The sequence below is a fragment of the Hemitrygon akajei genome, chromosome 14 (genome assembly GCF_048418815.1).
Source record: "Hemitrygon akajei chromosome 14, sHemAka1.3, whole genome shotgun sequence".
Classification (NCBI taxonomy): domain Eukaryota; kingdom Metazoa; phylum Chordata; class Chondrichthyes; order Myliobatiformes; family Dasyatidae; genus Hemitrygon; species Hemitrygon akajei.
The window spans coordinates 49,623,582-49,638,986 of record NC_133137.1 but is presented as its reverse complement, the minus strand read 5'-3'; the positions used below and the strand labels follow the sequence as shown (position 1 = coordinate 49,638,986).

General features: G+C 39.9%; 1 protein-coding gene across 5 annotated transcripts in view; it reads right to left on the bottom strand.

The window, feature by feature from the left end:
• Nucleotides 1-1,444: 1,444 nt before the first annotated feature.
• The window catches only part of tmcc3 (transmembrane and coiled-coil domain family 3), a 156,991-nt gene continuing 143,030 nt past the window's right edge, over nucleotides 1,445-15,405 (bottom strand). For all 5 annotated transcript variants that reach the window (XM_073066013.1, XM_073066014.1, XM_073066012.1 and 2 more), the window contains exons 3-4: nucleotides 8,817-8,952; nucleotides 1,445-3,621 (exon numbers count right to left, since the gene is read on the bottom strand). In XM_073066013.1, coding sequence (XP_072922114.1) covers nucleotides 3,316-3,621; nucleotides 8,817-8,952 — 442 coding nt within the window. In that variant the 3' untranslated portion in view covers nucleotides 1,445-3,315. The remainder of the gene's footprint in view (nucleotides 3,622-8,816; nucleotides 8,953-15,405) is intronic.

Sequence of the window (15,405 nt, the reverse complement as noted above, 5' to 3'; positions counted from 1 at the left end):
AATTTCCAGCATCTGCAGATTTTCTCGTTTTTGATCTGAAAATAAGTGTTCATAATGAAAAGTGACATATACTTGCTTCAATAGTTTCAGGAGGCCAAGGGTGTTGCTTATATTTGATAATGAACCTGGCTCATCTGGAAGGGAAGATACACTACTCGAAGATCACATTTAAATGGATTGACTGGCAGTGGTTGGACAAGCTGCAGAAGGCTTAGTAGTAATCAGTCCTGGCAGGATGTTTTATATTGTATGATTACTTGCTAGGAACTTAGATACCCACAGTGGATCTCAGTGTTTACAACAGTAGGTAGCGACTCAAGGTTCCCAACCTGGGGTCCACAGACTTCTCGGTTAATGGTAGGGGTTCTGACATAAAACAGGTTGGAAACCCCTGTTCTAGGGAATAAAGTCCTAACTTATTTAACTAATCCCTGTAACTCAGATCTTCAAATTTGGGGAACATCCTTGTAAATCTTCTCACATTTTCCTTCTTACATCTTTCCTATAGGTAGGTGACCAAAACTGCGCACAGTATTTCAAATTAGGCCTCAGCAACATCTTATACAATTTCAACATCAGTACATAGATATATGAAGGTCAATGTGCCAGAAGTTTTCTCTGCAACCCTATCTACATGTGACCTTGTCAAAAGCCTTGCTAAAGTCCATGTAGAAAGCTTTCATCAACTTTCCTGGTAACTTCCTCAAAAAACTCTATAAAATTGGTTAGCGACAACTTACCTTGCATAAAGCCATGTTGACTATCCCTACTGAATCCTTTTTTGTCCAAATACTTATATATCCAGTTGTTTAGAATACTTTCCAATAATTATCCCACTATTGATGTCTGGCCTGTACTTTCTTGGCTTATTCTTAGAGCCTTTCTTAAACAATGGAACAACTTTAGCTATCCTCACCCATAGCTAAAGATGCTTTAAATATCTCTGCTACAGTCCCTGCAATTTCTGCACTAGTCTCCCACAGCATACAAGGGAACACCTTGTCAGGTCCTCTACTAGTCTGTATAGGATCCATGACCTCCCTGCTGCATTTTATCACATCTACAGATTCTGTGTCCATTTCCCGAGTAAGTACAGATGAAAAAAATCCATTTTAAGATCTCACCCATCTCTTTCAGCTCCATGCATAAATGACCACTCTGATCTTCCAGAGGACCAATTTGTCCCTTGCTATCTTTTTTGCTCTTAATATACCTTTAGAAGCACTTCAAATTCTCCTTCACCTTGTCTGCTAGAGCAACCTCATGTTTTATTTTAGCCCTCCTGATTTCCTTCTTAAGTGTTGTTTTGCATTTCTTATACTCCTCAAATACATCATTTGTTCTTGCCTGCCTATACCTGCTGTGTACCTCCTCCTTTTCCTTAACCAGGGCCTCAATATCTCTCAAAAACCAAGACTGCATAAATCTTTTATCTTTACCTTTTATTCTGATAGGAACATACAAAATGTGTACTCTCAAAATTTCACTTTTGAAAGTCTTCCATTTACCAAGTACACCATTGCCAGAAAACAACCTGTCCCAATCCGCACTTGCCATATCCTTTCTGATACCATCAAAATTGGTCTTTGTCCATGTTAGAATCTCAACCCGAGGACCAGACCTAATCTTTAACATAATTACTTTGAAACTAATGGCATTATGATCACTAGATGCAAAGTGTTCACCTACACAAGCTTCTGTTACCTGCTGTATCTCATTCCCCAACAGGAAATCTAGTATCCCATTCTATCTAGTTGGGACTTATATGTATTGAATAAGAAAACTTCTCAGAATATATTTGACAAACTTTTCCATCCAGTGCTTTTACAGTATAGGTGTCCCAGTTAATATGTAGAAAGTTAAAGTTACCTACTATCACAACCTTATGTTTCTTGCAACAGTCTGCGATCTCTCTGCAAATTTGCTCTAAATCCTGCAAACTGTTGGATGGTCTATAATACAATCCCATTACTGTGGTCACACCTTTGTTATTCCTCAGTTTCTACCATAAAGCCTCACTAGACAAGCTCTCCAGTCTGTCCCCTCCTCCCCTTTAATACCTCCTGCTCTTTCACATCTAAAGCAACGTAAGTCTGGGACTTTGATCTGCCAGTCCTGCCCCTCCTCAAAAAAGGCTACAGCATCATAATTCCATGTGCTGATCCATGCCCTAAGCTCATTCGCCTTTCCTATAAGATTCCTTGCATTGGAATACATGCAAGTCAGAATACTAGTCCCACCCTGGTCAACCTTTTCATTCCTGACCTTGTATATATGCTTAATAACGTCTTTCTCCACAACCACTCCACTATCTATTCTGGCACTCTGTTTCCCACCCCTCTATAACTCTTCATTAGGGCAGGTGAGACAAAGCCAAACCCATGTATGATTAAATATGATCTAACTGTTCTTGTATTGAATATATTTACCTTTCAGCACAATAACAGGCCTGGTTCTGAGCACTTCTGGTTAGACAGAGATTGCACTTCCCCGCACATAAATATACGTCCATACATTTAAAAGCATAAACTTAAGATAATTTCTATGAGCTACAATTAAGTGTACTTCATGAGACTAAAAAGTTGACTACACAGTACTAGTGTATTCAAATTGATCTCTCCAAAGTAATTACATATGACAACTACTTAACAAGTACATAGCACTGAGGTATTAATTCTCTTGTAGTCCAGCAGGTGTACAGATAAAAATTAGAGTGAATATATTTACTGGACAGATTTACCACAGAACTGGCATAGAAGTGTTTATTTACAGAACTGGTTTTATAGAAAGTATTATTTCCTGATAGATGTAAGCCTCGAAGCTTAGTAAGATGGTGGAAAAGATCACTTATACATAGCTGAGTGGAAAGGCAGTCATCACATGAACTTTCCACCGTTCAATCATTGTCCATTGGTTGGCTCTCCCTCTTTAATGACATAAAGTACAGGCATCTACTCTTGTTCCGTTCTTCTCACCCCACTTTTGCTGGTTTCCGGTTGGTCTATAAAATATTATGTGATTAAAAACCAGCGATGGCTTCATTTCTTGTTAGTCAATTCTGTTCAAAAGATCATTTCATACAAGAAATGACAATCAGCAAAAGGTAAAAGGACACCTTGAGGCATTGGCTCTGGGCTGTAGCAGGAACAGATCTTAGAGAGGATCTTGCAATTAGTAATATACTGCACACGTCAAATAACCATTTTCCAAATCCTATTTAATGTTGGTAATCAAGGTGGAAATCGTGTTATAAATTCCTTTATCTAGATTTTTTCTTTAATTTCAAAGTAACATTTACTTGACAAGAATTTGAAATCACAGTTGATACGCAAAAATAGGTTCTGTTAGACACTGAAGCTGATTCCATTTTTTCCAACAGATGAGAACGAATATCACTGTACAGAGCATGCACATGATGTGCAAACGGCTCTTCATGAGAGGAATGCTGAATCTGGCAACTGTAGAGACACAGACAAGGATGACGGTCATGATGGCCAGTAAAACGTTGATACATTTCCCCAGCAACACCTTGGCATTGGCATTTTCGTTCTGCACCACCTGCTGCTGCTGTTGATGTAACTCCAGGGTGGCGAGGCGTGTCTGGCACGACTCCAGTGCTTCCTACACAAGAACACACAAACACAGCGCTCATCAGTGGGCGTGGCTGAAATAGCCAGATAAGGTACCATTTCAGATTAATTTTAGATGTAAAATCTGAAACTGCAGGAGGCATATACATACAGAGATAATTAATGATTCAGCTTGAATACCTTTCATCAACCCCCCTCCCCCCGGGGTTGAGAGGAATGTCTGTGGGGTGGGGGTGAAGAACAAGGGTTGCCTTAGACTGCTCTCTGAGACATGGCTTCTTAAGTCTGACATCTTAAACCCTACTTGATTTTGAAATCCCTGCCTCTGAGTTACTGGAAAGCTTTGCATTTTGCTAGCTCAGTCAGTAGTCTTCTCTAACCCTTTCACGGTCACACTTCCTTCACTCTTGTCAGACCCCCACATGTTTATCTTTTTTTTTATCAGCAACTCACCTTTACAAGTGTACAAAAACAGACAAAACTATTCATAAACACAAGAAATTCTGCAGATACTGGAAATCCAGAGGAACACACACAAAATGCCGGAGGAACTCAGCAGATCAGGTAGCATCTATGGAGAGGAATAAACAGTTGACGTTTCAAGCCAAGATCCTTCATTAGGACTGGAAAGAAAGGGGGAAGGAACCAGAATAACAAGATGCAGGAGGAGGAGCAAGAATACAAGCTGGCAAGTGATAGGTTTCACCAGGTGAGGGGGAAGGTGGGTGGATAGCAGAGGGTGAATGGAATAAGAAGCTGGGTGATGAGAGGTAAACAGCTTAAACTATTCACTTATTTATCTATTATACTATTCATTTACTTTAGGCATCACTCTGATGAACTCCTGCAGAGATGTCTTGTGGCTAAAGATGACTGATCTCCAATTACAGCCATCTTCCTTTGCGCTAGACATGACTCTAACTAGTGGAGTGTTCTCCCTCTGACTTCCATCAACTCCAGCTTAGTCAGGACTTCTTAATGTCATTCTCGATGAAATACTGTTGGGATCAAGGGCAGTTACTAGTTAGACCTCACGCACACTCCCCCTGTATCTATGTCACAGCACTGCCCTGTATACACTTCAATCCACTTTTTATAATGCTGTTCACATTGTAAAAACATGCTGGTATTTATTTACTTATGCACATTTTATTCCCTATCCATACTTTATTTTATCTTAACCTCTAATTATTTTATGTAATTCTTTATCTTTCATAATTGTTGATGTTGATTTTATTTTATGTCTTGTTAACACACCACAACAAATTCCTAATATACATAAATGTATATGGCAATTGAAGTCGATCCTTGATCCCTGATCATCTCACTTCATCTCTGAAGTTCATCTCTCTTGTGTGAAACAAGGCTGTAATGAGGTCAGGAGCTGAGTGACTTTGGCAGACCGCAACTAAGTGACTGTGCGAGGTTACTACTTTGTACACCATCGATCATCCCTTCCACCACTTTGTTGATGCCTGGGAGTAGATGAATGGGGTGGGAATTGGCCAGATTGGATTGGTCCTGCTTCTTGTGGACAGAATGTACCTGGACAATCTTTCACATTGTTGGGTATTTGCCAACTTTGTAACTACTGGAACAGCTTGGCCAAGGGTCGGCAAGCTCTGGGCCACATCTTCAGTTCTATTGCCAGAACATTTTCAAAGTCCATAGCCTTTGCTGTATCCAATGTGCTTAACCATTTCTTAGTGTCATGCAGAATGAAGCAAGTTTGCTGAAAACAGGCATCTGTCACAGTGGGGAGTGTTGGAGGCTGAGGTGGATCATCCACTCAGTACTTCTAGCTGCATATTCTTGCAAATGCTAAATCGTTCTCTTTTGTACTGATGTGTTGGGGTTCCTCATTGTTCAGAACCCCACTTCCATCGATTTGTTTAAGTGTCCACCACCATTCATAATCGGACTGCAAAACTTAAATCTAATCTTCTGGCTATGGGATTGTTTAACTCTCTCTACTGCAACACACACAAAATACTGGGGGAACTCAGCCAGCCAGGCAGCATCGATGGAAAAGAATACAGAGGACGCTTTGGGCCAAGTCCCTTCTGCAGGTTTTCTTGTGTTTGTGGTTGGATGCTGTTTATGGTGATTAGCATTCAAGTAGTCATATCTTGTAACTTCAGCAGGTTGATTCCTCATTCTGAGGTGTGCCTGGTGATGCCCCTCGTATGCTTTCCCTGCACTGATTGAACCAGGGTTGATCTCCTGGTTTAATGGTGATGGTGGGAAATATATCAGACTATTGTCTAACCTCACAGCTGCAATGAGTCCCCACACTCCAGCTTTATTTTGACCTGCTGTCAAAGATGAAAGAAGGGCAACGCCATGTAAGTTAGTTCCCTTGCTGCTTCTGATTATACCCATGCATAATCAAATAGCTAATCATTTAAGAAAGCTGAATTTAAATTAGTCAATGTGGTTTAATATCATTTTGGTCAAATTTCCTAGTATTCTTTGATGATATAATGGGATGGGGGAGGCAGAGGAGGATAATAAAGGGGGACCTGTAGTTGTAATGCATTTAGATTTCCAAAAGGTATTTGACAAAATGTCACATAGGAGGCTGATGCACACATTAAAAACTAGTGGTATCAGAGGAAATATGTTAGAATGAATTGAAAACTGGTTGTCTTGTAGAAAACAGAGTTGGGATGAACAGGACATTTTCAAGCTGGAAGGAGGTAACTAGGGAAATACCAGGATCGCTTATTTGGCCTCAATTGTTCACTATTTATATTAAAGACCTATGAAAGGTTTCCAGAACTTCTAATGATAAGAAAAGGGGTTGGCAAGCATGTTGTAAAATGGATATTGCAATTTTGCAACTGAATATACAGTAGATTGTGAATGGGCAAAAGCCTAACAAAGTGAGTTTAATCTGGGGTACTATGAAGTCATGCACCTTGGTAGGAGTAAGCAAATCTTCCTATTCTTAAATTGATTTCTATGTTCCAGCTGTTCATATACTCAGCATAATTTTAGTCCCTTTACCTAAAATAAAAGATAGAGTAATGTTGCAGGCAGTACAAAGGAGACTCACAAGTCTAATTCGTGGGTTGAGAGGGTTGCCCTACCAAGAGAGATACAATAATTTGGGCCTGTATTCATTGGAGTTTAGAAGAATGAGGGTGACTTTATTCAAACATATCCTTAGGGGGATGTTTTCACTGGTGGGAGTCTAGAAAAGGGGACATAAACACAAAACTAGGATACATAGAAATTCCTACTTGCCAAGAGCAGCAAATCTCTGGAATTCTCACCCCCAGCAGCTGGTGGAATCTGGATCATTAGAAGTATTTAAAGTGAAGGTGAATAAACATTTGATGGATCGAGGAACAAAATGGCACAGGGGGAGTTGAAGCCCACATACAGTAGAACAGCTATGATCGGATTAAATGGCAGCCAATTTGGAGAAGTTGAGAACAACTTCTTCAGCAGCCAAATCCAGGTCTGAAGCGAATTGCTGGGTGGCATGTTCTAGGCCCGGAGCAATTCACCGCAGTGAGGCCCAGGTCCTAATACGAGGTACAATACGCTGTTTGAACAATGTAAATGCCAGCCCAGATAGACTGGAAGGCAGGGTGTTGGGCAGGGTTGAATCGCTCTGGGTGCAGAGCTGATTTGGAGAGGTCAAGAACGGCTTCTCCAGCAGCAAAATTTAGGTGTGGAGCAATTGGCTGTGGTGGGGCCAGGTCCTAGTGCGAGGTTCGGACATGTTTAAACACTGGCCCAGATAGTCTGGGAGCTCCTCTCTCCGTGACGCTGAGACTGTGAGATTGCCCCTGGCTGCTGTGCTTCACTTCTGTGAATTTTGCAGCGATTTGTCCCACTGATATGACAAACTGAATACCGAGCTTTGCGCCTACTCTGGGGATTTCGACCTGGTTTGGAATGCTGTTGTTGTTGTTGTTACTCACTTCTGTTTTCAAGTGAGCACTAGGGGTTGATCTTATTTTTTTAATTGGCTTCTTTTGGGTTCCTCGCTTTATGACTGCCTGTGAGCAAACAAATCTCAAGGTTGTATAATTTATACATTCTTTGGTAATAAATGCACTTTGACCTGCTGAGAGTTTCCAGCATTATCTGCATTTACTTTAGGTTAAGGTATCTGTCGTGCTTTTAAGAGAATAGGAGCTACTTTCATAAAATGTCCTCTTGGTAAGAATGTATTGTTCAATCCTCTGCTGAACTGTCACAGTCCTAGAATGATGGTTAGTTATCAGTGACAATCACAGGAAATTATATTGGTCAGTCAGTTCCACAGGGAAAACAAGTTTAAATTTGTGACACAAGATTCATATACCACAATATTCCATGCAGGAAGAGGATTGGGGCAGCTGCATTTCAGCAAAATGCAGATACTGTAAATAGAAACATAGAAAACCCACAGCACAATACCTTCGGCCCACACTGCTGTGCCAAACATGTACTTACTTTAGAAATTACCTCGGGTTACCCATAGCCCTCTATTTTTCTAAGCTCCATGTACCCATCCAGAAGTCACTTAAAATACCCTATCATATTCGCAGATTGATGACATATGCTTCTTTTTCTAAAAAACAAGTTAACTTAAAAAGCCTAAATTCTGACATTTTGTGTAAAATATCACCACAGGTCACCCAATCCAGTAAATCTAAAAAAATATGCCCAGAAATAGTTGCACTAACAGTGTACAAATGCTAACAGAAGAATGTTTCTGGTGAAAGTCCATATACCTGATGAATAGTCATTGACTTAAAATGTCAATATTCCTCCACGGTGGTGCCTGACCAGCTAATTACCACCAGCATCTTCTGATCTTTTTGTTCTAATTTCCAGCATCTGCAAATTGCGTTTTTGTTTTAGCAATAAATTACATTATTAGGATTGTTGACAATAAACTTCCTTTAAATGGTAATTTAGGGTGGGGAAAGGACAGTAGTATAGCGGTTTACAGTGCCAGTGATCCTGGTTCAATTCCAGCCACTGTCTGTAAGGAGTTTGTACGCTAAATGCACAACCACGGGTGGAGAAGCATTTAAAGCTCAAGGTATCTGAACTGGAGGAAAACCCAAGGGCTGCAAGGCCAAAGAAGGTAACAATGAATAGGGAGGCCTTGAATACAAACTTGAGAGTCTTAAAACAGCTGAATTACAGAGGCCAGTGTCAGTCTGTGAGCACAGGGCAAAACAGTTCTGTACTGAGAAGGTGTTAATGAAAGCTGCAGACCTGAATATCACGAGTCCTTTCATATGACTGATAGGCAACTTTTTCCTCAATGCTTGCCAGCTCTTGCTTTAGGTCCATTGTCTCATGCTGATGAAGCTCAGAAAGGTCATTCAGCTGATCTTCCAAACTTGCCAACCTGAAACATTAGAATTGATGCTTAGATTTAACAGGTAGTTAGGTAAACAAATTATCTTTCAGTTAAAGACATGTATTTAGACAGTAGTCCCTCAATCTCAAAATATTCCGAAGTAGTTTTGGAAAAAGACATTTAAGGCATTTTCCATAGGTACTTAAGAAACTAGGGAACATGGATGATAGAAAAATCAAGGGCTATGAGGGAGGGAAGCATTAGATTGATCTAAGAATAGGCTAAAAGTTCAGGACAACATTGTGGGCCAAAGGGCCTGTACTGTGCTATTGTTATGTATCCATTTATATTTTGACTCTTATGAGTTGCTGTCCAACTTCCCTGTGTGTTACACACTGAACATAATGTGAAATGACTTTCTGTGTAGAAGATTTACAAGTAAAATAAACTGTGGAATGATGTTTCTCACCCCTCCGTCTCTCACGTGGATTAATCACAGCCACCCGAGTTCCCAATACCACAAGCATAACAACTGGTAATGAGGTGACTAGTCCTCATGCGATAATAATTGTTTAATAACTGATGTGCAATGTGCAATGCTAGCGGTGTACACTGTGTAATGTGGGTGAGTAAAAAGAAAATGACCGCAGGATGTGTGGTGAGTGAAAAATCGATAGTGAGAATGGGGGGATTAAATAAAACAAATAAGGAAGAGAAAGTTAAGACTGGTTATATTTTCTGGAATGTTATTGTGCTTGAAAATGGCGACAATGTTGGGAAGTATGGGGTCTTATGATGAAATGTCAGAAGAATGGAGTTCATATTTTGAAAACTTTTAATATTTTGCACAGGCAAATCAAATTTCAGATGATATTCATGCACCAGCTTTTCCAACTGTAATGGGTGCAAAATCTTTTAAAATTTTATTACAGTTTAATGCAACCTCCTAAGCCTGGTGAGGGCATAGTGAAAGTCTTAAAATACCACTACTCACTTAAACCTTTGATTATTGCTTAGAGGTTTAGATTTCATAAGAGGAATCAAGAGGAAGGCGAGTCTATTTCACAGTTTGTTGCGATGCTGAAGCAATTGCCTGAACACTGATTTTGGGCAGTCGCTGAATGGCATGTTACATAATAGGCTCAATTGTGGTATACATAGTGAAAGTGAAAGAACACTGCAATAAACGAAAATGACTTGGAAAACCAGAAAGAAACATGTGATCAAGATGGAGCATACTGAGGACAGACTGAGTGACTAAGGAGCACTCTGGTTGAAGAAGCTTTGCATGCTTTATCTGTTTCGGGACACAAAGGCATCTATTGGGTGAGCCTGTGGTTGGATGGGGCTGTAGTGGGAGGATGCAGGAGGACACGGGTACTGCAGGATCACTGGTGTCAGACACAGTTTACAAAGAACAATTGCAGCATCTCACCCCAGAAGGAGCAAGGTTGACTTTAAAGACTTTCACTGGTGAGGTTGTTCCAGTGAGAGGAGTAGTACACGTTACGGTGGAGATTAACGAACAGAGAAAGAATATTCCAATGTACGTTGTTAATGATAGTTATCCAGTGCTTCTGGGTCGCTCGTGGTTGAAGCAGCTCAAACTCAATCAGTACAAAGTGCACTTGGTTAGTGGGAGCACTAGTCTACAAGAGGTATTGAAGAAAGATGTGGGGTAAATAGAGATCTGAGAAGAATGAAAGAAATCACTGTTAAGGCCCAAGTTCTTAGTGGAGCGGTGGAGACAGTTGCTGAGCCTCACTGATGGCAGTGATAAGAAAGAATGGATTGAAGAAAAATATGTATTAAATGATATAATAAAAGTATGTGGCATGAAGGAACCATACAGATATTCCAAGGAAAAGCTGCTAGAAATCAAAGAGTACCCGAACAGTATGCAAGATCATAAATCCATTAGGGGCAGAATTAGGCCATTTGGCTCATCGAGTTTGCTCATGGCTGATCTATTTACCTCTCAACCCCATTCTCCTGCCTTCTCCCTGTAACCTTTATGGTGGATATTGATAGGTTACTGATTCCCTGCAATCAGTAACCTATCAATATCCACCATAGATATACTCAGTGACTTGGCTTCCACAGCCACCTGCAAAAACAAATTCAGATTCACCTCCTTCTGGCTAAAGGAATTCCTCTTCATCTCTGTTCTAAATGGACGTACCTCTATTATGAGACTGCCTCTGGTCCTAAACTCACCAATCATAGGAAAGATTCTCTCCACATCTTGGCCTTTCAACATTTGATACATTTCAATGAGATCCCCACTCATTCTTCTAAACTCCAGCAAATAAAGACACAGAGCCATCAATCGCTCCTCATTCTCGGAATCATTCTAGTGACCCTCCCCTGAAGCCTCTCCAATGTCAGCACATCCTTTCTTAAATAAGGGGCCAAAAACTGCTCACAATACTCCAAATGAGGCCTCACCAGTGCTTTACAAAGACTCAACCTTACATCCTTATATTCTAGTCCTCTCAGAATTAATGTTATGTTAACATGGCATTTGCCTTCCTCATCACTGACTCAAATGCGTAAATTAATCTACAGGGAATTCTGCACAAAGACTTCCAAGTCCCTTTGCACCTCAGGTTTTTGAGTTTCCTCCCCATTTAGAAAACAGTCTATGCTATTATTCCTTCTACCAAAGTGCATGCCATACACTTACCAACACTGTATCCCATCCACCATTTCTTCATTCTTTCTCCTAATCTGTCTAGGTCCTTCTGCAGTCCTCTTGCTTCCTCAATGCTATCTGCCCCTCCACCTACCTTCATATCATCCGCAAACCTGACCTCAAAGGCATCAACTCCATAATTCAAATCATTGATGTACAATGTAAAACAAAGCAGTCCCAACACAGACTCCTGCAGAACACCACTAGTCACAGGCGGCCAATCAGAAAATGCTCCCTTTATTCCCACTCTTTGTCTCCTGCCAATCAGCCAATGCTCTATCCAAGCAAGTATCTCTCCTATGGGCTCTTCTCTTGTTAAGCAGTTTCTTGTGCAGCACCTTGTCAAAAGCCTTCTGAAAATCCAAATGCACAACATACACCAATTCTTCTTTGTCTATCATGCTAGTTATTTCCTCAATGAATTCTAACAGATTTGTCAGGCAAGATTTTCCCTTAAGGAAAATATGCTGACTTTGGCCTATTTTATCATTTGCCTCCAAGTACCTCAAAAGCACATCCTTTACAATTGACTCCAGCATCTTCACAGCCACTGAGGTCAGGCTAACTGGCCTACAATTTTCTTTCTTCTGCCTCCCTCCCTCCATGAAGTGTAGAGAGACATTTGCAGTTTTCCAGTCCTCTGGAACCATGCCAAAATCTACTGATTCTACCCATTTCTGCTCTAATATCATCCAAGCTAGCCTTTTCTTCCAATCAACTTTAGCAGCACCTCTCTCGTGCCCCTGTCATTACCTTTACTCAACTATGATACTGATACATCTAATTTTAGTTTCTCCCTCTTAAACTGAAGAGTGAATTCAATTATATTATGATCACTGCCTCTTAAGGGTTCCTTTACATTAACTTCCCTAATCAAATCTGGTTCTTTCCACCACACCAAATCCAGAATTGCATTTTCTAATGGGCTCAACACAAGCTGCTCTAAAAAAACCTTGTAGACATTTTACAAATTCCTTTTCTTGGGATACAATACCAGAAAAAAAAAGAGGTCATGGGTTAAGGGTGAAGGGGGAAAAGTTTAAAGGGAACATGGGGGGGGGGGGGGCTTCTTCACGCAGAGAGTGGTGGAAGTGTGGAATAAGCTGCCAGATGAAGTGGTGAATGCGGCCTCATTTTTGACATTTAAGAAAAACTTGGACAGGTATATGGATGAGAGGGGTTTGGAGGGATATGGCCCAGGTGCAGGTCAGTGGGACTAGGCAGAAAAATGGTTCGGCACAACCAAGAAGGGCCAAAAGGCCTGTTTCTGTGCTGTAATATTCTATGGTTCTATACCAATCTAGTTTTCCCAATTTTTATGCATATTGAAATCCCTATGACCATTGCAACATTGCCCTTTTTACATGCCTTTTTTGTCTCCTGTTGTTATTTGTACCCCATGTCCTGGCTACTATTTGGAGGCCTGTATATAACTCCCATCAGGGTCTTTTTACCCTTGTAGTTTCTTCACTCTATCCACAAAGATTCTACATGCTCTGATCTTAAGTCACTTAGTTCAAAGGAAGTAGGTGCATTCAAATACAACATCTTCAGTCCTGTATTCTATACCCTTTACAATCTTGTGCCATGTTGCCTGGTTAAATTCTTATCCCTTTCTAAACTTCTGGAGATTCCAGTAATCTCTCCTTTCCTTTTACTTTATCCATACTTCCCCCTACATATTCCCACAAGAGGGCATACAAAAATGGAAACTGATGAGTATTCTCTCCACACTTGTATCTCTATGTCACTCTGGTTTACATGTTCGAGCTGAGTGAGCCTAGGACTAAGTCCAGAAACTGAGCCAGGCCTGACATTGCTTAACTCGGCCTCGCCTGGTACCTTGCCCTGGAGTCTGTGGCATTAAACCTGCTTCCAGAAGTTGCAGGAAGAGAAAGATTTGGATGGAACTGATAGAACTTTTGATTAAAGCAATCATACTTTACAAATTGATCTTTCCAGTCTAAAGGCCATTGTTAGGTTTTCCAGATGTGCTGGTAACACTTTTACTTATTTAATCTATATGTTGAACTCATCATGAGGAATGCTGGTCTAAAGGACTCAGATGTTGGAATCAAAATTGCCGGATGAAATATTAAGAATGTCAGATATGAAGATGATACTACCCTAATAGCTGGAAGTGAGGAGGATCTGAGGAAGCTTCTAATCGAAGTGAAAGAAGAAAGTGAAAAAGCTGGCTTGTTGCTCAATATTAAGAAAACCAAGATTATGTTGACCAGCCCTATTAACTCTGTGGTAATAAATGGAAAGGAAGTGGAAGCAGTGACGGATTTTATCTTCCTCGGTTCAAAGATTTCTATCAATGGTAACTGCAGCCACGAAATTAAACGGCGCTTACTTCTGGGGAGGGCAGCAATGGCAAATTTAGATAAAATACTGAAGTGCAGAGACATAACATTGTCTATGGAGATCCATATAGTCAGGTCTATGGATTTCCAGTTGTGATATATGGCTGTGAGAGCTGGACTATTAGTAAGGCTGAATACAAAAGAATTGATGCCTTTGAACTTGGATACTGGAGGAAAGTGTTAAGAGTTCGTTGGGCAAATATTAAAATTGATGAAACAAGTTGGTCAAGACTATGTCTTGACAGTATGACAAATACAATAAATGTCTGACTTAGATTAGTACAATACAATTTTTTACGTCAATTATATATTACACCACAAAAAATAAATAGATTTAACCCAAATTTATCTGATCAATGTTTTCGATGTAATCAAGAAATTGGTACTTTTTTACACTCTACTTGGTCCTGTTTCAAAATTCAACCTTTTTGGATAAATTTAAGAGTTTTATTGGAACAATTTATTGGAATACAACTTCCACATAACCTAATATTATTTTTACTAGGTGATATTGAAGGGATAAAACCAAAACCTAAATTGAACAAATATCAGAAAGAATTCATAAAAATTGCATTGGCAGTAGCCAAAAAGGCTATTGTAGTTACTTGGAAATGGGATTCATACTTAAGTATGGATCGTTGGAATAATGACATTTTTAGCTGCATTCCACTTGAAAAAATTACATAATTTAAGAAATAAATATGACATATTTCTGAAAATTTGGCACCCTTACTTACAAAAGATAGGATTAAATATATAGGTGCTCTGAAGATAAAGTTATTAGTCATTTGGGGAAAGAAACAAATACATATATTAAAGCTATTTTGAATTCCATGGAGCATGTGGGGATCTTCCGATATCAAGGCAGACATTTTTTCTTCTTTCTTTCTTCTTTCTTTTCTTTTTTTCTTTTTTCCCCTTTTTTTTTAGATAGGGATGTTAAGGGGGGGAAGGGTAAAGGGGAGGGGGAGGGCTGATATATCATATTATTCTATTATTCTATTCATTCTATGTAATTATCTTAAAAATTGAATTAAAAATATATTTTAAAAAAGAGTTTGTTGGGCAGTAAGAAGATCCAACAAGTCAATACTTGAAGAAATACAGCCAGACTGCTCACTAGGAGGCTTGATTATGAGATAAAAGCTCAGATATTTTGGCCACATCATGAGAAGACAGGATTCCTTGAAGAAGACTCTCATGTTAGGTAAAACAGAAGGTAAAAGAAGGAGAGGACCACAGAGGCTACGATGGATAGATAATATTACTCAGACAATGTGTATCACCTTGGGGGATCTTAGAGAGGCAGTTTCCAACAAGAAGGCTTGGTGTGCAGGAGTCCATGAGGTCATGAAGAGTCAGACTCAACTTGACGACTGAACAACAACAAACTTTACAAACACCCTTCCTTGTCACTGGATTGCAATAGTGTTCTGG